Source organism: Babylonia areolata, chromosome 12, assembly GCF_041734735.1.
Source record: "Babylonia areolata isolate BAREFJ2019XMU chromosome 12, ASM4173473v1, whole genome shotgun sequence".
Classification (NCBI taxonomy): Eukaryota; Metazoa; Mollusca; class Gastropoda; order Neogastropoda; family Buccinidae; genus Babylonia; species Babylonia areolata.
Genome location: NC_134887.1, coordinates 33,787,931 through 33,814,528, shown reverse-complemented (window position 1 = coordinate 33,814,528; position 26,598 = coordinate 33,787,931). Strand labels below are relative to the sequence as shown.

Below are 26,598 nucleotides of genomic sequence, written 5' to 3'. Positions count from 1 at the left end.
CAACCACCCAACCTTTAGCTTCTGTCGTCAGAATTGTGGTATTCTTTGTCAACATTCACCTCTTCAGTATAAGAGCCTTCCGCTTGCAATATTTTGATGGTGGTAATTGGGGTGAAACGCTGTTAACGTCGTCTCTTTCGCCGTTCGTATGGAGAGAGTTAAACCGAGGTCCCGTGTGCAGCACGCACTTGGTGCACTGAAAAAGAATGCACGGCAAGAAAAGAGTTGTCCTCCTGCAAAACTGTAAGAAATCCCCCCTGATAGGTAACACAAACTGTCATGCCTCCTTGAGAAACTGAACTTGAACATGTTTCGAGTTGTGGTTATAATGGCTCGGGAAGTTTGGGTTCAGGGCTGATCCATGAAGTGAGTTTACCCCAAAACACACACAACTCATGATTGAGCAATGACAAAAATAATTCAAAACATATTTTTCGACTACGTGTATTCTCTCTCTCTCTAAACTGTGTTTCATGCAAATGCATAGAATAAATTTTCCATGCATTTTGAGATTTTATTGATAAAGAACACAAATTACCTTCTTGATTCAGTGTGTGTATATGTTTATGAACTTGTGTGTGTGTGTGTGTGTTTGTAGTAGTAGTAGTAGTAGTAGTCTTCAGTTTTAACGTCTTCCACTTTAAGTGATATTAGACGAAAAAAAAAAAAAAGGGGGGGGGGGGGGGGGGGGGGGAGGTGCGGGAGGGTGGAGGGCGGGGCGTGGTGGAGGGAACGGTATTGGGCAGAGGGTGAAAAATGGTGTGTGTGTATGTGTGTGTGCGCGTGTGTGCGCATATGTGTGTGTGTGTGTGACTGTGTGTGTGTGTGTGTGTGTGTGAGTGTGTGTGGTTTGTTCTATGGTCTTTCTCATGAATGAGCATGACTGCAAGACAGCAGAGGTTTGGGATGAGGTTTGTCCTACCATCCCTGGTTGACGATCCCAGTCTACCCAACAGACACACACACAAACATACACACATGCACAGGCACACACACACACACACATAAATACACATACATACATGCCATGCGTGCAAATACACGTGTGCACATATTTCAATAACTCAGTTGCAGTCAACCTGTATGCAATAACAGTATGATGCAGTTAGAAGAAAGATTACAAAGAATATCTCGCTCACACACACACAAAGAGTGTATGCATCAGTTACATATGTGTGTGTGTGTGTGTGTAAGTATATGTGTACATGTGTGTGTGCGTGCATGTGTGTGTATGTGTGTGTGTTGACTAAATGCGGCAAAATCTGAGCGCAGTTCACAAGTGTGCTGTTCATGTATGTACGGTTTTGTCTTTATTCTCAAGGCCTGACTAAGCGCGTCGGGTTACGCTGCTGGTCAGACATCTGCTTGGCAGATGTGGTGTAGCATATATGGATTTGTCCGAACGCAGTGACGCCTCCTTGAGCTACTGATACTGAAACTTTATTATGCCTCCAAACACCCACACACCAAATCACACAAACACACATACACAAACAACACACACATTTTTTTTCCAACAATTATTATGACAACGAAAATTAATAATATTTCAGTTCAACCATTTTCTTCCAAAGTTAATAATGACATGAATGCATAATTTCTTTTCCCAAGTGTGTAATATAACTTGAGATTGGACACTGATTACTTTCTAAGCTTTTACCAACCAAATATGACTTTGCTTTTGAACTTCTATTAATCAAAACGTTGTTGTTTTTTCAACCCACTCAAAATCATTTGGACAATAAACTGAAGGCACATGGCATCTCATGTAATAATAAATACAGCAAGTGAACCATAATGACACCTTAATTACAGTGGAACACTGCTTCTTATCCATAACAAAAGTAAATTAAGCTAGGGCTTTATTATTTCATTGTTTTCACTGATTTACTTAGTATGTTGTGTGTGGCACTGTTAAGTATTTCACACACCTGTTTACACACAACAGCTTATTTCAATATCTATTGATTGCATTCAGTATCGTAAAAAAAAAAAAAATAATAATGTCTGTTATTAAACATACACACATACCACCTGTTCCTGGTTATTTCTGTACAAATGAATTCACTGAGGAAACATTTGTTTTTAAACTCTGTTCTTGTTTGTTGTTGGTGTTGTTGTTGTTGTTGTTTTTAGAAGAATGACAAACAACCCATCCAAGTTCAAATCTGGTTAAGCCGCACATCCAGACTTTATTTTCCAAAATCCTCCATTTGTTTTATATTCTATTTCAAAGACATTCTTTTCTTACTCAAGTTTTTAACTGAACATAAGTAAATAAATAAAGAAATGCAATGGATAAAAAGTACCGAGTTACAAGTTTAAAACGAAGAGGATGGCAAAAGGAAGAACATATCTTTTTACTACATGATGAACATCTCTTTTTACTACATGATGAACATCTCTCTTTACTACATGATGAACATCTCTTTTTACTACATGATGAACATCTCTTTTTACTACATGATGATGAACATCTCTTTTTACTACATGATGAACATCTCTTTTTACTACATGATGAATCAATCAACTGTGTGTTATTGGTCATGTTTTTAAAATCTACCTCCTTCACACTTGACTTTTTTTTTCTTTTCTTTTAAAAAACTTAGGTTCAACCTTTTGTCATGCTGACGCTTGCGTCAGATTCCACCATGGGCTGACAGACTGTGCAGTGTGAGTGACGGGCCTTTCGGTGCACAATTTCCAAATGATATCCATCACATGATGTGATGGAAGCCTAACTGAACGACACAGGAAACGAATGATGAGAGACCAACTAATAAAGACAGCTGTCACCTGGCTCTACCCAGGTAGGCAGCCATTTGTGCAAATGACTCGGCGTTTGTGAAGCGCTGAGAGTTTGGCTGCTGACTGAAGATTGGCGCTACTTATGTGTCATATATAATTTTTTTTTTTTTAAAGGACTAAATAAATACATATTGTACCACAAACTTTCAACAGCATTGCCAAGCAGTTGTCCAATCCCCATGTAGGACTTGAAGTAATGTGTCTTTTTCGTTCTTTCTCTTTTTTTGTCCTTTTCCCCCCCAGTCCGTTCCAGTCCCTCCCCATCCAGTCCAAAAACTGCTGACACAGTTGTCTCCCTGTGTCCAGGTCGACTGTTAATGATCCATCTTGATACTTCTTCGGAGATTGTACCCTGAAAAATACAGACACAGGTGTAAGACTAATGCTGAGTATTCTTCTTCTTTTTTATTTTTATTCATTCTTTTTCCTTCTTTTTTTTAAAAAGTTTGTTTAATAAGACAAATAAAAAAGGGAAAAGAAATGGTAAGAACATAACATTGGGGATGAAAAAAAAAGTTTTTATTCATTTCACAAGATAAATGAAAAAATTAACAGAACATAAAACAGTAGCAAAATGGCATCAGAAGGAGTGAGAAAGTCTAGGGGAAAAAAAGAAGAAAAAAACCCCACTGAGAAACACAATTCATTCCGTGTGCACTGATACAGATGACAGGAAAACACCCATCAACTGATCCAGCTTAATCCATTTCTGGCCATCCTCTGCTGATCTGAACACTGTCATTCGATGACAGAGGGGAAAAAATATACTCACAGGGTCTGGAAGACCACTGGGAGATGGACAGATCACATCAACACATGACAGATTGACACTGTCAGATACATCAACACATGACAGACACTGTCAGATGGATCACAGCAACACATGACAGACTGACACTGTCAGATGGATCACAGCAACACATGACAGACTGACACTGTCAGATGGATCACAGCAACACCAGACTGACACTGAGAGATGAATCACAGCAACACCTGACGGACTGACACTGAGAGATGAATCACAGCAACACCTGACGGACTGACGCTGAGAGATGAATCACAGCACCTCCTGACGGACTGACATTGAGAGATGAATCACAGCAACACCTGACGGACTGACACTGAGAGATGAATCACAGCAACACCTGACGGACTGACACTGAGAGATGAATCACAGCAACACCTGACGGACTGACACTGAGAGATGAATCACAGCAACACCTGACGGACTGACACTGAGAGATGAATCACAGCAACACCTGACGGACTGACACTGAGAGATGAATCACAGCAACACATGACAGACTGACATTGTCAGACGGACCACAGCAACACATGACAGACTGACACTGTCAGATGGATCAAAGCAACACCTGACCGACTGACACTGAGAGATGAATCACAGCAACACCTGACCGACTGACACTGAGAGATGAATCACAGCAACACCTGACGGACTGACACTGAGAGATGAATCACAGCAACACCTGACGGACTGACACTGAGAGATGAATCACAGCAACACCTGACGGACTGACACTGAGAGATGAATCACAGCAACACCTGACGGACTGACACTGAGAGATGAATCACAGCAACACCTGACGGACTGACACTGAGAGATGGATGAATAGCAGCTACACCTGACAGTGTCAGTGATCATGATCGTTACCTGTGTTAGTTGCCAACAGGTAAAAACATGAAAACAACAAGAGCATACAGCAAGCAGCAAACATCTGCTTCAGTCAAGGCCCTGTTCCCAGATATACATCTGCACAGTTCTTCAGTTCCTTAAGGTATTAAATGTTCCAACTTGATTTTTGAACTTTGCCTGGACTGAACTAAACTTTGGTGAACCAGTCTTTATCATTGAAAACAAGTATAACAACTAGACCTTTTAACATTATTTGGGTTTCTTTCTGACTGGCTTTACAAACTGACAGGTAGTCAGCCCCGAATGGCCTCCTTGCAGTTAGCTGGGCTATAAACTATCAGTATGGCCAAAGTTGATTTGATCTGATTTGAACTTACCTTTCTTGCGTGAAAGGGATCGGGTCTGTCTCTCAGGGCTGACAGAGGCCAGTGATGACGACGATGGACTCTTCACTGGCGACGTCTTGCCGGCCGAAGACTTCCTCGGAGACTTCTGAACGTCGGCCTCCTTTGTTTCCCTGGCGCCTGTTTTCACGGCAGCCTTAGGGCTTTTGGCGCCCGCAGACACGGAGCGCTCAGCGACAGGTTTCAGTTTGGTAAAACTGCCCCTCTTCTCTGCTGGCTGCTTCACAGTCCGTCTCTCACCCGGCTCAGACGGGGGCGACGTGACCTGGGGCCCCAGTGATTTCCTGGAAACTGTCTTCGATCCGGCACCTGTTGACTTGGCGGGCTGAGAGGCTTTGCGCCTGGTGGCCGAGGGAACGGCCGTGCTGGCCTTTCCTTCTGACGGCACGGCCATCTTCCTCCTCGCAGGTCTGACTGTGGATGGGTCAGGACCTGCCTTGGGAACCGAAGGAGCGTCCCTGCTGGCCTTTGAGCTGGGCCTGACAGAGTCCCTGTCCACCTCCCTGGCCCCAACGGGTTTCACAGCAGGGGTGTTCTCCTGAGGGGGCTCTGGGTCGGTGTCCTTGGCCTTGAGAGTTGCTGAGACTGTAGGGGCAACAGACTGCCGGTGCGACCGTGTTCTGCGGGACACAGGGGTTGTGCTCTTGGGCGTCTTCGCCTTTGGTTTGGCGCCCTCTTGCGGAGTGCCAGAGGTCGCAGACTGTCTTCCGTTCACGTCCTCAGTCTCTGTTCTTGCCTCCTTCGCAGAGCTCTTCCTTTTCCGCGTCTTCTCCAGGGGACTCTGGTTCTTGTCATCGGCATCAACACCGCTCTTTGTCTCTGCTTCATCAGCCATTTCCATGGTGATGCTTTTCCTTCTTGCAGAGCTCTTCTCTGCACCTGTGGCACTCCCTCTGGCTTCCTCCACATCCCCCTTGGTCCTCTCTTCACTCGAACTCTTCCTCTTCTTCGTGTCCTGGCGTCCACGACTGCTGCTCTTCCCCGACGCTTGTTCAGGTCTGTGTTCCCCAGCACTCTGCTCCTCCACAGCCCCTGCTGTTGCCGGTGACAGAGTTCTCTGCCGCTCACTCCGTCCAGACCCCTGCCCCTCAGTGCTGCTGACACCTCCAGGACTGACCCGCACCGTGTCTGCACCGCCCGCAGACTTTGCCCGGTCCACAAACACCGGGGACAAGGTGAACTCGGCAGATGAGGAGCCTTTCTGCCCGGCGTCAGGCGACTGGGTTTTCAGGTGAACGCGGAGGTCAGGGGCCATCACCCCCTCGCCCTCGCTGTTGGAGACGGAGTCCGGCACGAAGGAATCATTGTTGGTATTATGGTGACTGTGACGATCATGCGGGTCGGAGCCCACCTCCTGCCCCGCTGTCCACATGGACGCCCTGCGGCGGGCCACCATCTGGCTGGCGGTGAGTGGTGCGGGCAGGCCCCCGGTGTGGGAGGTCGCGCCGACCTCGGGCTGAGGGCTGGCGCTGCTCTCTGACCACACCTCCAGCTGGGCGCTGACGGCCTGGGCAATCTCACACACCGACCGGGTGGTGGGTGACACAAACTGCGCCACACTCTCAAACCCCTTCCTTTTTTTTTTGGCCGAGGCGTCTTGCTCTGGGGCTGCCTTTTCAGAAGACGTGTCCTGGCTGGGAAGAGAGTCATTAGGAGCCTTCCCTTTGTGGTCTGCCCTCTGTGTGTGGGATGTTTGGTCTGAGGAGGTGTTTTCAGCTGGTGCCATTGCGTCGCTCTTTCTCTTTGCTTTTCTCTTCTCTCCGCGTCCTGGAGAGACGGATGGGGTTTCCGACGCAGAACCAACGCTACGGTTGTGTGTCTTCGCCTCCTCTTCTGCCGTTTTCTCACCGCCTCGCCCCTCCTCGTCTGTCTCCCTCACTCTGCCTTCCCCTTTGCTGCCTCTCCTCTTGTTGTGTCCCTCCACACCGTCAACCTCTCGTCCTTCAGCCAAGACTTCCCCGCCTGATGCCCTGTCGCTGGTCTCCCCTTGGTCTGCAGAGAAGCGCAGGTTTTCCGGGAATTTTTTTCCTGATGGTGAGTGTCCAGCTACATCCGAGGCTCGTTTCTTCTTCTTCTTGGGTTCTTCCCCTGGTGCTGAAGAGGAGTTCTGGTCCACCTGTTGCAGAAACTTGTCCCCCTGGGCGGCAGGCGTTTCTCCAGCAGAACCTGACCCTCCTGCCTTCTTCTTCTTCGTCTCTTCCCTGGGTGTCCTGCAGGCACTGTTCTCCTCACCTGGACCTCCAGTCAAGTCTGTCTCCTCCCTGGTCCTCCCTTCCACAGCAGCCGGTGCTGAAGACTCCTCAACGGTTTTCCCTTCTTTCTTCTTCTTCTTCTTCTTCGTTGTCCTCAGTTCTGCCACCAGTGACGCTGACTGTGCAGTGCTGGGTTCTGCCACCACCCCTGTTTCCCCCTCACCACCCTCCTCCCCACTCTCATCACCATCATCCCCATCCTTATCCTTGAGCTTCTTCACTTTCCGGGGCGCAGATCCTGACTCCTCAAACATCTCAGCCGCAGGTTTCTTCGCCTTCTTCCCCTGGCCGCGGTCGATGAAGAATACAGCGCTTCCCAACTCCTGTTCGGCGGGTGGAGGGGGTGGCACCTCCGCCTTCCTCTTCTTCTTGACGGGGGGTCCTGTCTCCCTGGTGGATGACCGCTTTCCTCCCCTGTCAATCATGAACAAATCCCCGCTGTTCATCATGTCCGCTGTGTCCCCGGTTTCCTCAAGGCCAAAGCTGGTCCAGTCGAACACCTCTACATTGTCTTCAAGCTCTTGTCCATTCACAGCATTTTCAGAAACAATTTTGGCAGCTCCACGGTTTCCACTGACGATGGAATCAACAGCTTGGTCGTCACTGTCCAATCCCAGCTCCTCATTTTCGTTAATGGTCACGGTCGTCTTCTTCTTCTTCTTCTTTGACTTCTTGCTGATGTCTGCCACCTTGGCGGGTTGGAGCTGAAAAGAAGATGAAAGGTAACTGCGTTAAACACCTCTAAGTGATCAAAGTTTCATTTACTAATCTGGTCAAATAGTTGTTTACAAGAGATGACAAGTATTCATGACCTGAATTGGGTTAACTCACTCAGGACGACAAGTTTTCTCCCTTGCTTTTCCCCACAGACGGCCCATTTGTAAGGGTTTGGAAAAAGATTACAAAAAACACAAAATACAGAGAAAGAAAATGAAACTTTCAGAACTGGTTTATTACGTGTTGAGCTATTACATATAAAAAAAAAAAATCAAATTTCTCAACTTATTTTTACAGTTTTGCCATGTGTAGAAAATACTGCCAATTTTTCACCCCAAATCACCATACCCATGCTTGCTTTCTGCATTAAATTCACTTTCTTCTTTGTCGTCATCCACCTCTTCAATGTCCGACCCTTCAGTTTGTAGTATTTCAAGTACTTCAGCAACCCTAAAACGTTGCCGTCGCTGCCTTGTTCGCTTCACAATATTTTTAAGAAGAGCCCGCTTTGCTAACAGGCGAGCAGACGACTGGTCAGTGACTTTGTCAGTGTGTGTGCGAAACGGGCCACACATGGCAGGCTGACCAATCATACCATTCAATTGTGGAGTGACCCAGAATAGCGCACTCTGCTTGGCTAATCACAGAATCACGTGTACAGCGCGTGATGGATTTTTATTTCTTGAAAATGCTATTCCATTCTGTCGTCTGAAACCGAATACATTTTATGTAGGAATGCTCATGCATTCCTTCATCCGGAGAGAGTTAATTCAATCTCGTACAATGCACTTTACAGGTGAACACAAAATCAGATGAAATATATTTATAAAAAGAAAAAAAAAAAGCCACTCTCCCTCAAATACACACACACACACACACACACACACAGAGCGACACACACACTCACTACGACTGGATGCCATAAAAACAAAAAATACCTCAAATGTGACTTGCGTTTGCAGCAATGAAATTACCCCCATGCATATCATCTATAAATGTGACCAGTTAAAGCCATATTTACCTATGTCCTTTACAAAATCTGCAGTTCGATCTGCTTCCGTTAGAAATGTCTTATATGATAATCAACATGTATTTGAAATAGTTCAGAGTGTAATTTGGAGCCCAACCGGCTCTTTATTGTGATTCTACTGGTTGACTAGTTAGTTTATTTTATTTCGTTTATATTCTTCTTCTTTTTTTTTTTTTTAATGCTAATTGAAGAGAGAGTAACATGGAAAGTTGTGACGATTTAAGACATGGGTGAGGGAGAAAATGGATTTTCGTCTAAAATCACAAATGTGGAGAGACGTTAAGCAAAAGAACAAACGAACCAATCCACTCCACCCCCCTACACACCCAATCCCCCCCCCCCCCCCCACAGGACACACACCTGTGAACTGTCTTCTGTCAGGTCCTTGTTGCTGTCAGCGTCCCCCTCCATGGTCCCCTCAGTCTGGACAGCAACCGCCTGCAACACACGCCGCGCAACACTCCAGGGTCCTTCTTCTTCTTCTTCTGCGTTCACTCGTATGCACACGAGTGGGCTTTTACGTGTATGACCGTTTTTACCCCGCCATGTAGGCAGCCATACTCCGTTTTCGGGGGTGTGCATGCTGGGTATGTTCTTGTTTCCATAACCCACTGAACGCTGACATGGATTACAGGATCTTTAACGTGCGTATTTGATCTTCTGCTTGCATATACACACGAAGGGGGTTCAGGCACTAGCAGGTCTGCACATATGTTGACCTGGGAGATCGTAAAAATCTCCACCCTTTACCCACCAGGCGCCGTCACACCGTGATTCGAACCCGGGACCCTCAGATTGACAGTCCAACGCTTTAACCACTCGGCTATTGCGCCCGTCACTCCAGGGTTCAACCCCCACAGTCTTCTTCGCCCACCTGGGGACAGTCGGTTCACATCCACTGTGTCCAGGAGCTCATGTACGTTTATGTGTATTTGACTGTGCTTTCATATGTGTAAAGCTGCATGTTTGGTGCGTATCTGTTGTGCATGTGTGGGTGTATGTGTGAATGTGTGTCTTCATGTTTTACATTTATTTGCTTATTTATCATCATTGTTGTCTTATTTATTTATTTAGTATTATTATTATTATTATCATTATTATTATTACTATTATTATTATTTTCATTACTACTACCTTTTTTAAAAATTTTTTATCATAATTATTATTTATTTATTTATTTAAGCTTATCTATTATTTATTCACCTTTTTTTTTTCCTTAAGGCCTAAGCGCGTTGGGTTACGCTGCTGGTCAGGCATCTGCTTGGCAGATGTGGTGTAGCGTATATGGATTTGTCCGAACGCAGTGACGCCTCCTTGAGCTACTGAAACTGAAACTGAAACTGTGTCCAGGGCTCGGCACAGGAAGGCGTGGGGCCCAGTCCTCTTCCTACCGCCGTTTTGACCTCCCCCTACCAGTCAGGTACCCATTCACACCTGGGTAGACTGAGGAAAACCGGAGTGAAGTGCCTTTCCTAAGGACACGGCACCAAACTGAAACGGGGTTCCAAACTCTGATCACTGAAGAACACTGGATCACAACGCCAACGCTGAACCGACTCTGTCAAAGCGCCTCAACTCACCACAAAATGAGAGAGCAGAGGCAACGCCTTCTAAAACCACTGCATTATTGGTACTTACATTGCCTCTATCTTTTACGCTTCAACTCACCACAAAATGATAGAGGCAACGCCTTCTAAAACCACTGCATTACTGGTACTTACATTGCCTCTATCTTTTACACTTCAACTCACCACAAAATGAGAGAGGCAACACCTTCTAAAACCACTGTATTATTGGTACTTACATTGCCTCTATCTTTTACACTTCAACTCACCACAAAATGAGAGAGGCAACACCTAAAACCACTATATTATTGGTACTTACATTGCCTCTATCTTTTACACTTCAACTCACCACAAAATGATAGAGGCAACGCCTTCTAAAACCACTGCATTACTGGTACTTACATTGTGTCTATCTTTTTACGCTTCAACTCACCACAAAGTGAGAGAGGCAACACCTAGATTCATTTCATTATCAATACTTGTACAGTGCCTATGTTTGTTCAGTGGCCAAGCTCTGAGCGCTTTTCAAACACAGTCATTTGCACATCAGGCTGCCTACCAGGGTAGAGCCGACTGACAGCTGCCTCTGGGCGCTCATCATTCGTTTCCTGAGTCATTCAGTCACTCAGGCTTCAGTCACGTGCACACACAAACACATGCATATTAGACTCAAGTGTGTATCGTTCATGTACCCTTGTGGAGTTTCCCGAAATAAGCATGTCTTGTCTTGTCTTGATAACCACTTAATCCCAACAATACTGCCAAGTACATCACGTGGGAAAAACATGTCATGAGGGAATTATAGCATAAAAAAAAAAAAAAAAAAAAAAAAAAAGACATCATGCTTTGATGTGATGTTGACCTCTATATTTGCCACACACACTATTCATTATCTGGCCAAAAGAAATAACCATACCAAGTTTAATGAAGATTTGGATGAAAAACCGAAGTTCAATCATGCTTCTACATTTTCCTAGATATGCCATGTTGTGACCTTGACCTTTGATGGACAGCGCACAAGGCCTTCTCTCTTCAGCGTGTCTGCTCTCTAGTTGTCTCTGGTACTTCTTCCGCTTTTTGGTGTTTTTGTTTGTTTCTTTTTGCATTTGTTTATTTATTGTTGAGGATGTTATTGCATCATTTCTTTCTATAATTATCTCTGTGTGTGCATGTGTGGGTGTTTTCTTCTCTCGTTCATCAAAAACGCCTCACATGTCATGAATAAATGTTTTTATCTTGAGAATAAAAAAACAGAAAACACCCAAATCCACTGTTTACAAGCTCATCACATTCTACTCAATAATTTTTTTTTTTTTTTTTTCCGACTGAGAATTGTTCAGTTCAGTTCAGTTACTCAAGGAGGCGTCACCGCATTTGGACGAATCCACATGTACGCTACGCCACATCAGCTAAGCAGATGCCTAGACAGCAGCGTAACCCTTCTTCTTCTTCTGCGTTCACTCACGAGTGGGCTTTTACGTGTATGACCGTTTTTACCCCGCCATGTAGGCAGCCATACTCCGTTTTCAGGGGTGTGAATGCTGGGTATGTTCTTGTTTCCATAAACCACCGAACGCTGACATGGATTACAGGATCTTTAACGTGCGTATTTGATCTTCTGCTTGCATATACACACGAAGGGGGTTCAGGCACTAGCAGGTCTGCACATATGTTGACCTGGGAGATCGTAAAAATCTCCACCCTTTACCCACCAGGCGCCGTCACCGTGATTCGAACCCGGGACCCTCAGACTGACAGTCCAACGCTTTAACCACTCGGCTATTGCGCCCGTCAGCAGCGTTGCCCAATCCCCCTTTCTTTCTCTCTTGTGAGAAACCTTGCGAGCCTCCCCTGCTACTCACATTTATTAACGAGCTGATCATGCTTTCGTCCGCATCATCCAGCAAAAAGGCCGTCACGGCCCTTCCCTTGAACTTGCGGTCGGCAGGCAGGTGATGGCAGGCTTCAGGACTCCACCGATTCATCCAGTCCATGAACCCTCTGGGTGCTCGCAGCGAGCGAACTTCCTGATCAGGTAAGAAGAAAAACGTCAATTAAAAGGATCAAAATCTCATTTTACAATATAAAAAATTCTGAGGCATGTGTAAAAAACAACGCAAATCCATCGGTAACGAAAAACCAATAAAGGACCAAAATTTCATTTTACGATATAAAGAATTCTGAGGCATGTGTCAAAAACGACGCATATCCACCGGTAACGAACAATCACAGCTGGGAGTGACCGAGTTGTGAACGCTGACAGGTTTGCTGCCGGGGTCCAGGGTCCCCTTAACCCTTTGACCCCCACGCTCCCATGCCCGTGAAAATTAACAGTCCCTGTGACATCACTGATGACATCAACAACAGAAGGGAGATAACTTTGCAAGCTTGAAAACTCATGCATCTGACCCAGAGTGGTACACCTCCAGACTTTGTTCTCAGTTTATGGCAAATGTTTCCGGATACTGATTTAGGACACCACTTCCTACTGTATTTTTCACAGCAGTCAAGGGGTTAATCATGCACGTGTGAGATGGTAAGGGGAGGGGAGAGGGGGGAGGGTGCAAAAGAAAGAACGAACGAAATTTTATTTCTTGAGGGTAATGGAATAAGCATGGTGTGCTTACATCTGGCCCTCTGGGCAAGAAAACTGAAGAGAGGAAAAAAAGAAAGAAGAAAAAAAAAGCCAAAACATTCACAAAAGCAACATTATAAAAATCATACATGCATGCACAAAACATGGTACAAATATTAATGTAAAAAAAAAAAACCCAAAAAAAACCCCCACATCAATAAGCAATACACAACAGGGATGTGAAATTAGATGCAAGAGATGGGAGGGAGAGAGACGGGAAGACCCAATGTGTGTATGTGTGAGTTAATGTCAGTCACAGTTTTACCAGGAGGTCCCACTGTGGAACAACTTGTCACCCACACACACACACACACACTCTCTCTCTCTCTCTCTCTGACACACACACACACTGAGACACACACACACACTCACACACACACACACACACACACACACACACACACACACACACACTATCACTCACTGAGACACACACACACACATACACACACACACACACACACACACACACAAAATCAACCTCAAAAACCTACCATGCACAAAAACTCTCAATACAACAACTACAAAGCAAAACAAAAACAAACAAAGAAAAAAAACAAAACCAGAGTGACCTTGACAACATCTTCCAGCATTGACCACAGGTGTTTCCACCTGCGTGCGGTCAGCACGTAGCGCAGGTAATGGCTGACGCTCCTCTGGTCTGGCTGCTCCCTCATCAGGTGTCTGGTCACACACACACACACCACACTCAGCAGTCAACAACCAACAGCTGACAACCAACAGTCAACAACCAAGTCAACAGTCAGCAATCAACACCAACAGTCAACACCCAACAACAATCAGTCAACAACCAACAAGTCAACAACCAGCAACAGTCAACAACAACTGTCAACAACCAACAACAATCAACAACAGTCAACACCAACTGTCAACAACCAACAACAATCAACAACAGTCAACACTAACAGTCAACAACCAACAAGTCAACAACCAACAACAATCAACACCCAACAACAGTCAACACCCACCAACAACAGTCAACACCAACAGTCAACACCCACCAACAACAGTCAACACACAACAGTCAACACCCACCAACAACAGTCAACACCAACAGTCAACACCCACCAACAACAGTCAACACACAACAGTCAACACCCACCAACAACAGTCAACACCAACAGTCAACACCCACCAACAACAGTCAACACCAACAGTCAACAACCAACAAGTCAACACCAACACTCAACAACAGTCAACACCCAACAACAGTCAACACCACCAACAACAGTCAACACCCAACAACAGTCAACACCCAACAACAGTCAACACCACCAACAACAGTCAACACCAAACAACAGTCAACAATCACCAACAACAGTCAACAGTCAACAACCACCAACAACACCCAATACCCAACAACAACAGTCAACACCCAATAACAGTCAACAACCAAAAAAAACAACACCCAACAACAGTTAACACCCAACAAGTCAACAACCAGCAACAGTCCACACCAACAGTCAACAACCAACAAGTCAACAGCCAACAGCAGTCAACAACAGTCAACATCAACAGTCAACAACCAACTGTCAACAATCCTCCCACTCCACAGTATCCCCCCTAACAAACACGATGCTAAAAAGAATGAAAATCGGCACACATCAAGAAATACAGACAGACAAAATATCAGATCTGATTATTTCACTGGGTCAGTTTGATGGCGACAAGGCAAAAAAAAACAACAAGAGAGGCAAGGCCTTCAAGACTCACTTGTGATACACTTTTAAAAAAAAAATCCAAGCTTTTTATGTATTGAGTATAATTTCAAAATGTAATGTTTAAGATGAGAAAGATCAGTTTAAAGCAAATTAAGTCCCCTAGCATTAATTACAGAGTAATTTCCCTTTTTTACTATATGCACCAAAACGTTTGCAAAATAAAATAAAACTTCCATGCTTAGCAAAAGAAGTTCCTGTTTGAACAAAAAATGATAATAATGACTGCTCTTGTTGTTGGATCAGAATGTCAGATCAAAGTGCCAAGTTTAGAGAATACAAAAAATATAAATATAACAGTAAATGCAGTTTGCATATAATTAGGCTTCATTTTTTATTTTTTTGTGCCCATCCCAGAGATGCAATATTGTTTTAAACAAGATGACTGGAAAGAACTGAATTTTTCCTATTTTTATGCCTAATTTGGTGTCAACTGACAAAGTATTTGCAGAGAAAATGTCAATGTTAAAGTTTACCACGGACACACAGACACACACACACAGACAACCGAACACCAGGTTAAAACATAGACTCACTTTGTTTACACAAGTGAGTCAAAAAAAAAAAATCAGTCCAGGCGTTGGACTTCTGATCCAGGGGCACCAGGGATCAGGATTTGACCCCCCCCACATTTCAGCATGGTGTTGTGTTCTGGGGGAAAAGCGCTCTGCTCTGTTTTTTTTCCTCACTCCACCCAGGTGTGAACGGGTCCCCGACTTCGGTCGGGGAAGGTTTAAAAACGACAGACAGAGAGGACTGCCCCCCCCCCCCCCCCCCCCGCCTTTCTTGCTGCACCCTGGACACTGTGGATATCGACTCACTGCCCTGATGCTGCACAGGTTTATGGGAACTTTAACTTTTTTTTCTTTTTTTTTTTTGGAACCAAAAATGTCCGGTTTCCAAATGCAAAACTAATAAAAACTAAACTTAAAGTAAATATCAATTCAAAAGGAACCTGAATTACAATTACAAAAATGAAGAAGTCTGCACAGTTTTGGAAGATGGGCTATGTTGAATTCAAGAAACAAATTGCTTCACTTATTAAAGACTAACTTTGTAACTGAAAAAGAACATCTAGATAGATAGATAGATCGTTGGATAGATAGATAGATAGATAGATCATTGGAAAGACTGACAGACAGATATATAGGTAGATAGATAGATAGATAGATAGACAGACAGATAGATAGCTTTCATACTGATAATGCTTCTTACATATCTGGTAATGGTGTACAGAAACTGTAAGTTGTTTTTCCACAATGCTTGATCATCTTCTCACAGATCTCCAGAGTATGAGGCTGAGATTCACGTCACCAGTGGGGTGGTGGCCAAGTGGTAAAGTGTCCACAATGGAAGCCAGAGAATCTGAGCACATGGGATCGAATCCCACACTCGCCAGAATTTTCTCCCCGACCACTACGCCTTGAGCGGTGGTCTGGTTGCTAGTCATTCGGATGAGATGATAATCCAAGGTCCAGTGTGTAGCATGCATTCAGCACACTTATGGGGGTGGGGGTGGGGGTGGGGGTGGGAACTCTGAATGAGCAGTGTGGGACTGCCACGGAAATGGTGCAAAGATGATGGGGTGGAGGAAGGAAGGTGGCAGAACGGTTAAGACACTAAATCTGCCAACACAGTATCTGTGAGGGTGTGGGTTCGAATCCCGCCCTCGCCCCTTTCTCCCCAAGTTTGCCTGGAAAATCAAACTGAGCGTCTGGTCATTCGGATGAGCTGATAGACCAAGGTCCCATGTGCAGCATGCACTTGGCGCACTGAAAAAGAACCCATGGCAACATTTGTGTTGTCCTCTCAGGCTCTGTCGAAAAAATCCACTCTAACAGGTACGCAAACACACATGCACACACTCAAGGCCTGACAAAGCGTGTTGGGTTATCCTGCTGGTCAGGCATCTGCCTAGCAGATGTGGTGTAGCATATATGGATTTGTCCGAGCGCAGTGACACCTTGAAAAAATCGGGTGACAAAAAAGAAAAAAAAAGAAAAAAAAAAGGATCCATAGCAACCAGTCGTTCAATCAGTGGATCAACGCACCTGATCAGGGGACAGAAGTAGGCTGTCTCCTGCTCCTCCACCGACATCTGCAGGCAGACGTCCAGAGCTCTTTCCCCTGTTCCAGACGTCAGCTGCTTCACCAGCCGCGTCATCTGCTTCTGCTCTCCCACGCTCAACTCTGCCTCTCTGAACAGCCAAGCAGCATTGCCACACGTCAAACTGCATGTCTTCTTCACCACTGTTCACACCCACCTCTCTGAACAGCCAAGCAGCATTGCCACACGTCAAACTGCATGTCTTCTTCACCACTGTTCACACCCACCTCTCTGAACAGCCAAGCAGCATTGCCACACGTCAAACTGCATGTCTTCTTCACCACTGTTCACACCCACCTCTCTGAACAGCCAAGCAGCATTGCCACACGTCAAACTACAGGCCTTCTTCACCACTGTTCACACCCACCTCTCTGAACAGCCAAGCACCATCACCACACGTCAAACTGCATGTCTTCTTCACCACTGTTCACACCCACCTCTCTGAACAGCCAAGTAGCATCACCACACGTCAAACTGCATGTCTTCTTCACCACTGTTCACATCCACTAACTCCTCTCTCACAGATGCCAACCCCTGTCAAGTGCTTGTAGGAACAATCGGGAAATTTGGTAGGAACATTCTGAATTTGGTAGGAACACTCAGACTCTGAGCCACATCAGCAAACATACATTTTATCAACAAGGCTTACAAACACTTGGACCTACCTGCAACACAGTATAACTGCTACGGTTAAACTGACTGGTCCACTCAATGCTGCTTCAATGCAAACACACACGTGATTAGCTGAGCATCTTCACATGAGACCAAGGTTACTTGTGACTGCCCTGGCCTCGTGATCGATAGGTCTAGAGCGTCTGGGCAATGTTACGACAGGGAAGCATGTGACCATGCTATGTAGTCAAAAAAGATCTCGTCGGAACAATTTTGACATTGGACGCAACGTAGGAATAAACTGTGATGAAGCGTAACAAAATACGGTAAAATAGTAACAGTTGGCATCTCTGCTCTCCGAACAGACGAAGCGCCATCGCCACACGTCAAACTACAGGCCTTCTTCACCACTGTTCACCTCCACCTCCTTGCTCTCTACACAGACTTTTCCTCACTAAAAGATGCCACACACAGAGAAAAAACAACCAAAAAGGTGGCTCTGCAATGTAGCAACACTCTCCCTGGTAGGAGCAGCCAAACTTTCACTGAGAGAAATCTGTTGAGACAAAAAGTGTAAGACAAGAGTTTCCTGGGAAAGCACAACGTGCAATACGTTTATCTCCAGAGCTGCCGTTTTTGGACAAGTTTGTGATGAACCCACTTGAAAAGCTTGTGTAGACTGGATTCTTAATCAAAACACACATTCTTTTCTTTCTTTTTTTTTTTCAAGAAGGTACTTTTTAATTTTTAACAGACATGTGTTTAATATCATGTACTGGGCACTTGTGACATGAATGAAGATTTAGACTGATCAAGTTTGAGAGAGATACTCAGAGAGAGAGAGAGAGAGTGTGTGTGTGCACATAAGTGTGTGTGTGTGTGTGTGTATGTGAGTGTGTGTGTGTATGTGTGTGTGTGTACATGTGTGTGTGTGTGTGTGTATGTGTGTGTGTGTGTGTATGTGAGTGTGTGTGTGTGTGTGTGTGTGTGTACATGTGTGTGTGTGTGTGTGTATGTGTGTGTGTGTGTGTATGTGAGTGTGTGTGTATGTGTGTGTGTGTGCGTGTGTGAGCTTCAATCCCTTTTCTCACCTGTACACTATAATAAACAGATCCAGGTATATAGATGCCAACGCAATCAGAAAGTCGGTGGTTGATGGACATACTGTTGTATCCTGCAAGTGAAAAAAAAAAAAAAAAAAAAAAGGGAATGAAATCAAACATGCCCTGTTAACTATAATTCTAGTACACAATCATCAATTCATAAAGTCAAGATGTGTTTACACACTTACAATCCAACAATGTAACTTACATATCAAGAACAACCACATTTATACACGACTGTATTTCAATCATTCTTCAATTGTATCATGAAACTAACTACTATCATCTTTGTGATGTGGATAAGAAGACCAAACAAACAAGCAAAAAAAACCAAAAAACAATGAAGTGTATATTTATGCATATCTCCCACAAACACGATACACACATGCAAGATACACACGCATACAGCACACACTTGTCACATACAACCACTACAACTTCGGTCATAGAAAATGTAGACAACAGGATTTATCAATATCATTCACCATATATAGACATGTATATATATATCTCTCTTTAGATATATATATATATATATATATATATATATATATATATATAAACATATGTGTGTGTAAAAAAAAAAATATATATATATATATATGCATATAGATAGAAAGATAGATACATACTTATATATAGATATATACATATATTTACACAATTGGCACACCTCTGCAAACCGTGACCGTCTCAAAAGACACATCTTCAGGAACTTGGCGAGTGACTCCAACTTCTCACGCGCCCTGAAAACAAACGTTGTACGAGTAAAAAAAAAAATCAACATTCTTCCCTCAAAGAAACTGCACTGACCTACTATTTACACATGCACAAGTTCAATACAGCTAGTGTATCCCCTATGGTCATTCATGCTTTTTTTTTTGTTTTTTTTTCATTCTTTCCTTTTTGTTGTTGTTGTTGTTGTTGTCAATTTGCAACAACAAAATCCACAACCAACCAAAAGTTTCAGATTTGCACAGGATCCAACCTAAATAAAATCAGACTTGACATGTGTAATAGAATTAATACTAATAACGATTAATGAATCCGCACTCTACATTGGCTCCCCATTGAAACGTGAATCAAACACAAAGTTGCGTGTCTCTGCTGTTCTGCTTTCCACTCCGTAGGACCTACTTATTTTTCTGACCTTATCAGTGTTTACACTTCCACAAGAAATCTCTGCTTTTCCTCTGACTGTTACCTTTTGAAACTTCCTTGTGTCAATACAAGAACCTATGGTGAACGTTTTCTTCTTTGCTGCTCCTCACATCTAGAACAACCTTCCTCATCATATCCGTGCATCTAATTCTGTTTCTGCTTCTTGCTAAAGACTCATCTTTTTAAAACCTATCTGTAAGTATTCTCAGCTTCCTTTTCTCCAACACCACCCATGTCAGCTCACTTTGGACGTATGCAGAGTGGGAAAGGGAGAGTGTGAGTGGGGGCAGGGGTTTCTGAGAGTGGTTATGAACGTTTTGTGTTACTTGTAATATTTTTCTTTCATGTAAAGCGCCCTGAGCTCTTAGTGAGAAAGGGCGCTATATAAATGTAAATTATTATTTAATATTATTATTAAAATGAATGAATAAAAGCATTTAAAAACAAAAGAATTCCAACTGCACTGTGGGCTCCAGTGGGAAGACTGGGACCACACTGGAGGATCACCCACTTCACAGATGTGTTTCTTTTTTTCTTTTTTTCCCCTTGCAATGAAGGTTATATTTTCTCTTCAACATCATCACCATGACAATTTTCCTGTGACAAATTGCATATTACACAAGCATGGTAATAATTAGCAAGGGTATTTTCACACACACACACACACACAAAAACAAAACAAAAACCACTAAAGACACCCTGATTCCCAACTAGCTGCACACATTTGACAGTCAGATAACATAGTTCACAGGAGACATCATCGAGCTACAACTGCCCCATTGCTACCAAGTTAACGTATGGTGAATGTTTTCCAATAACAGTAAACAGAATTTTTCTTTTAACTAATTAATTATGTCAAGTTATCATGAAACAATAGTGCAAATACATAATTATCATTTGTTGGGCACTGCTTCTTTTTGCTAAAATGATGTGTTTCTGGGAGCGTTGCTTTCATCTCCTGACTGACACTGCAAGTGTGTGACAGTTAAAATTCGAGAGCCCTGATCCTCATTTTAAACTGGTCTAACGCAGACTCAGTGACAAACAATCACCTCTCTGTTGGGCCCAAGGACTTGATACTCTCCAAATCACTGGTCAGAAACCTGCAACATAAAAAAAAACAACCTCAAATACAACATCCACTTAATGTTCTCCTATAAAAGCAATGAAAATCTCTCTCTCTCTCTATATATATATATATGTATATATATATATATATATATATATATATATATATATATAAAAGAAAAGAAAAAAGGATATGGATAAAGATAGGAAAAAAAAAGACAGAAAAAAAAAAATATCTGCATGTTTTATACTCAGTAAAAAATTCCAAACTGATACAGTTTAAAGCAAAGGGAAATAACTCCACATGTGAGAAAATCTGCATAAATCTTTACTCAAAAACAACTTTTTTTTTAACACAGTGAAACTGAGAATTTGTGATACCAACACAACTGTCAATCAGTTTTCCCTTTAAGTTTATTTATCTATATCTATATATACATCTCTATCTATATCTGTCTATCTATGGGTTGGCAATGGAAACCCTAACGCTAAACCTCGATAATGGCAAGTCTTGGCTAGGCAAACCTTTACACTAAACCTCAATAATGACAGTCCTGGTAACACAAACCCTAACACTCAGCCTCAATAATCACAGTCCTGGCAAAACAAACCCTAACACTAAGCCTCAATAGAATATGTCTTTATTACCAAGTGTACTGGGATCACCAGGAATATTGGGGGGGGATAGTACATAACAAGATACGAACATAAATTGAAAATCATACACAAACATAGATACAGTAGAAATAAGATACATACAAGTGCATATCAATATAAAAACTTGTGCATACTCACGCATGCACGCACTGTACACACACACACTCACACACACACACACGTTTGAACAGAAGCTACATATTACATGTGGATGGGGCTGATGACTAGATATTCAGGTAGATGGTAACACAAACCCTTACACCACGGGCCATTTCGCCCCACCACCCCAGCGGCACTCACGTGAAGCAGTGATGCAAGACGTTGCGGAAGACGCGAATGTCGGGGCAGCCGTCAGTCATCATCAACAGCAGACAGTGCTGGTCCAACCCTGCAACCTCTGGCGGCACGGCCGTGTCTGGTATCTGCGACTGTCAGCGGCAAAGTTTCAGTTTCGCTTTCAGTTTCAAGGAGATGTGAAAGCATGCGGACTGACCCATACATGCTACACAACATCTGGACAATATGCCCTGTCTTCACACAAACCCATCACACTGATCAGGCCTTGAGAGCTTACCCTAGGTTTGTGTAAAACATTAACATATGTAACATTAAAAAAAAAACTAAAAAAAAACTGAGAACAAATGTCTGAGAAGAAAAAGAAGAAGGAGGAGAGGAAGAAGAACAAGATCAGGAAGAAGAAGAAGAAGCAGAGGAAGAGGAAGAAGAGGAAGAGAAAGAAGAAGAGGAGGAAGAAGAAGACGAGGAAGAACAGGAAAAAGAAGGAGAAGAAGAAGGAGAAGAGGAAGTAGAAGCAGAAAAAGAAGAAGAAGGAGAAGAAGAGGAAGAGAAAGGAAGAAGAAGAAGAAGCAGAAGAAGAAGAAGAAGAAGAAGAGGAAGAAGAAGAAGAAGAAGAAAGCGACAAAGAAGAAGAAGATGATGAAACAGAAGCAGCAGCAGCAGCAGCAGAAGAAGAAGAAGAAGAAGCTGCCGCCATCATCTCCGGGCTTACCCATAACTGGTTGATCTGGTTTCCTGTTTCCTTGCTGTAGTCCCCTCTCTGGAGAAGCTGGACGATGTGTCCCCCAGTCACACCTGTACACGGGAGGAGGTCAATGTGAACATACACCTCTGCTGTCTGCTAACGTACAGCTCTTGTTATGTGTCAGCACACAATGCTGTTGTGTTGTGACATACATTTTTTGTTGTGTTACTGTTGGCATACATATCTCTTATCTGGTAACAGTACATTTCTGCTGTATGGTAATACACACATTTCTGTCGAGTGTTTACATACATTTCTGTTGTGTTAAAAAACACTATCATACAATGATACATTGTGTGTTAACGTACATTGCTGTTGTGCATGAACATGCATTTCTCTTGTGTGCTGATGATACATGTCTGTAGTGTGTTAAACATTTCTGTAGTATACATTTTTGTTGCATGTTAAAAATACATTTCTGTTGTACGTTAACATATATTTCTGTTGTGCATTAACATACATTTCTGTAGTCTGTCAACAATACAATTCTGTTGTCTGATCAACATGTGTTTCTTTTGTATATCAACATACATTTCTATTGTGTGTTATCATACATTCCTGTTGTATGTTATTATTGTTAACAAACATTTCTGTTGTATGTTAACAAACATTTCTGTTTTATGTTATTGTTGTTAACAAACATTTCTGTTTTATGTTGTTATTGTTAACAAACATTTATACATATCTTTGAGCTGTGCAATTTCTTCTACTCCATTTCTATTGTTGTTCTGTAAGTGCTACCTTTTGTTTAGGTGTCTGTGTTTGTGATTGTGTGTTTGTGGCAGCAAGAAAGACTAAGTCAGATAATGCATGTATGTGTGTGTGTGTGTGTGTGTGTGTGTGTGTGTTTAAGCAACAGGGACAAAGTTTACCAACACAAAGACATCATCAACTCACCAGCAGATAAGTGCCCGACACTGAACGAGGGAGGGGGAACCTGCCCTGGGTTTCTGGGGGTGTTGGCATCTCCTTGTGACACATCTTCCTCCTTGTCCGTGTGGTCGGCATCGATGACACCATTCTGTGAGGCTGGCTCCAATTCCTTCTTGCTGAGGGCCTTCCTCACACTCCTGAGGAGGAAGAGGAGAGGGAAGATGAGGAGGAGGAGGAGGAAGATTTGGAGGAGAGGGAGGAGGAGGAGGAAGACATTTGATATTGTTGTTTATGTTATTGTCCAGCCAACCGCACAGGCTTGACCATATATCAGGCCTGCCCAACCAAACAAAAGCCTAAAACTGTCAATAAAATAAAATAAAATGAATTGTAAAAAAAAAAAAAAAATTCTTTTTTTTTTTTTTTAAAGCAACAACCACACACACCAGCACAAGACAGTACATGACATACTATCTTTCACAATCAAGCTACTTAAGGTAGACAGGACAAGGCTGTACTGAGGACGTCAGCCCTTCCGCTTAATTCATCATCCCAAGATTACAAAAAATGGTAAAAAAAAAAGAAAGAAAAAAAAAGAAAGAAATACTTCAAAGCCACACAAAAGAGACCCAGAAATGCCACACATCCTGGAAACAACACTGCAGAATGGACAGCTAGTGCCCATCCCAGTGTTAACAACATCTCCACATAATCTAAATCACCCAAGCAAAACAGCACAGACAGTACATCACAGACTGGCATTTTTCCATTTGTAGACTCTAAGACAATGCTAAGACATGGAGGCCGGTAACAAGGGATAATACCACAGGTGGAAAAATACCAGACACAGTCTATGTTATATCTAGAACCTGCCACCAAATACCTTCTTCTCAATGATCCTTGAATCTGAGGAACATGCGATCGCGGTGTATACGGGACTATTTGCACAGTAATCAGCAGACTACATGCCCATTAATTTCAAGCCACCCTACAAATTCAAGTCTTAAAAAACTGATAGATTAACTTTTGTACCTGACTAAAAACTGGACACATTTTTTGCTGCGCTGATGCAAAGCATTCCGGAGGTCTCCGAGTGGTAAATCTTCAACAACCTGATGAAAGTACGTCTTGATCTCCTTGTCTGAGATGGAAGGCTCTGCAAAGAATCATCATCAACACAAATATGTCTGAATATATATTAATAACATCATCTGGAAAAAATACCCATATTCTTACCTCCTACAACCAGTACTTGTGTAATTCCTCCAATAAACTGAATACCACCAATGAACAAATAAATGAAATAACTAGTGACTGGGTCTCTCCCAGTCTCCTCCTCTTCCCTCAGGTTTTAGTTTTATAATTGTTTTTCCCTTTTAACTCAGAAGATCAGTTTCAGCTTCAGTAGCTCAAGGAGGCGTCACTGTGTTCGGACAAATCCATATACGCTACACCACATCTGCCAAGCAGATGCCTGACCAGCAGCGTAACCCAATGCGCTTAGTCAGGCCTTGAGGAAAAAAAAAAGGTAAATAAATAATAGATAAGCTTACACAAATAAATAAATAAATAATCATAATGTAAAAAAAAAAAGAAAAAAAAAGGTGAATAAATAATAGATAAGCTTACCCAAATAAATAAATAAATAATAATTATAATGTAAAAAAAAAAAAAAAAAAAAAAAACTCAGAAGAAAGTACTTACATTTGTCAGCCACACATTAAGTCAAGTAGCACAGGATCCCGTCTTTCAATTTCATGCTCAGATTGAATCTGAGCTGTATCAGTAGTGTATGGTTCTACTTCCCCCACCCCATCAGTCTGAACAAATTGTTTCCTGTCATATGAAATATGTTTGTCTGAACATCATGTTTGTCTGATTATTCAATACTGAATTCCTTATTAATGCCATAAAAAATAAAATAAAAGGAAAACATTAAATCCTTAATATGGCTGAAGATTAATCAATGTTGCAAATGTACAATTCTGTTGAAGTTTGTATATTTAATCATTTGTTTCTGCTCAGGTTTTTGTTATGTTAACTACCAATAACCATTTTATTGGAAAAGAAATGTTTGGCTTCACTGAACAATCATGTTTCAGTACTGTGTGCTGTTAGAGTAATAATATAACAGCCATTCATGAAATCTGTCACTGTCATTCTGTCATCTTAAACAAATTAAAGTGCTGAAGCTACATTCCAAAAGGTTGGGGGTTTTTGGTGAGTCTGTCAGACATGTTTCTACACTGAGCCACACTGCTGTCTAGGTCAGTGAGTTGCACCATCAGGTAACCTGTATGAGTGTTTCTGATCCATAAATTAGTTAAAACTAACAGGTACATTTTCAAAGACAGTGTTGTGCAAATAGAGCTGGTTCTTTATCATAATGCCAATGCATTTAAGTGTAATATGTCACAAGTTGTTGCTTTTTTGAATCAACTGATAAGATGCAACATGCTGCATCAGTGCATGTTTCTTATTCTTAACACGGATGCATCATCATGTGGGGCTTACACTTTCTCTGGTACAGAACTGGGCAATGATCTCAACTCTTGACAGATCTTTCAAGACATGACAATACTTTTATGATGAAGGTAGCAAAGACAACTTCTTGCAAACTTGTAAGTACTATCTGAATAGTTAAAAGCTTCAGCTTTTGAGCAGGCGCACAGATGAAATTAACGATTCTGATCTTCAATCAAAGGCGCACAGATGAAATTAAACGATTCTGATCTTCAATGAAATCAATGTCAGTATAATTTCCAGATTAAATTTAATATTTATCGTTTTACCACTCGTCGTTATATTCTTCTCAGTGAAAGAGTTATGTACACACTGACACAATTCAGACATTAAATACATCATATCTAATCAACCTGACACAGTCCAACGAACTGTTCACGAAGCGAAAATAGCAAATCATGAGTATGATATGTTCAAGAATTTTCATCTGATCAGTGGATATAACAATATCAGAGAGGGTTTTCAAGCCAATATTGGTTCGTTGGATTCAAAAGCTTGCAGTCAATCAGACTAATAAATTACGTCTTCATCATTTACCATCTTTTGCAATATTCTTTGCGATTCTTCTCAACAGAGTCTTTTCTTGTTGCTCCATCTTTCGCAGCAGTCCACCACGTGCAATCTTTTCGAATGAGAGGACGCAGTTGA

At 42.6% G+C, this 26,598-nt stretch overlaps 1 protein-coding gene across 1 annotated transcript; it reads right to left on the bottom strand.

Annotated features, from left to right (window-relative positions):
• Positions 1 to 1,524: 1,524 nt before the first annotated feature.
• LOC143288556 (uncharacterized) lies at positions 1,525 to 26,598 on the bottom strand. The gene is made up of 14 exons (XM_076597154.1): positions 26,488 to 26,598; positions 24,460 to 24,583; positions 23,452 to 23,624; positions 22,522 to 22,604; positions 21,813 to 21,940; positions 20,840 to 20,890; positions 19,300 to 19,372; positions 18,615 to 18,697; positions 16,856 to 17,002; positions 13,638 to 13,749; positions 12,293 to 12,457; positions 9,226 to 9,303; positions 4,840 to 7,822; positions 1,525 to 3,160 (listed from the first exon to the last, which is right to left on the bottom strand). The coding sequence occupies exons 1-14, from the start codon at positions 26,543 to 26,545 to the stop codon at positions 3,123 to 3,125; spliced, it is 4,296 nt and encodes a 1,431-aa protein (XP_076453269.1). The 5' UTR covers positions 26,546 to 26,598; the 3' UTR covers positions 1,525 to 3,122.

Bases quoted from the DNA above. Each gene is read 5' to 3' on its own strand.
- LOC143288556 (XM_076597154.1), bottom strand. From the start codon at position 26,545: ATGGAGCAACAAGAAAAGACTCTGTTGAGAAGAATCGCAAAGAATATT. The intron at 22,605-23,451 runs GTGAGTTGATGA...TCCCGTGTACAG, and splicing joins TGTCGGGCACTTATCTGCTG to GTGTGACTGGGGGACACATC. The intron at 21,941-22,521 runs GTAAGCCCGGAG...TGCCGCTGACAG, and splicing joins ACCAGATCAACCAGTTATGG to TCGCAGATACCAGACACGGC.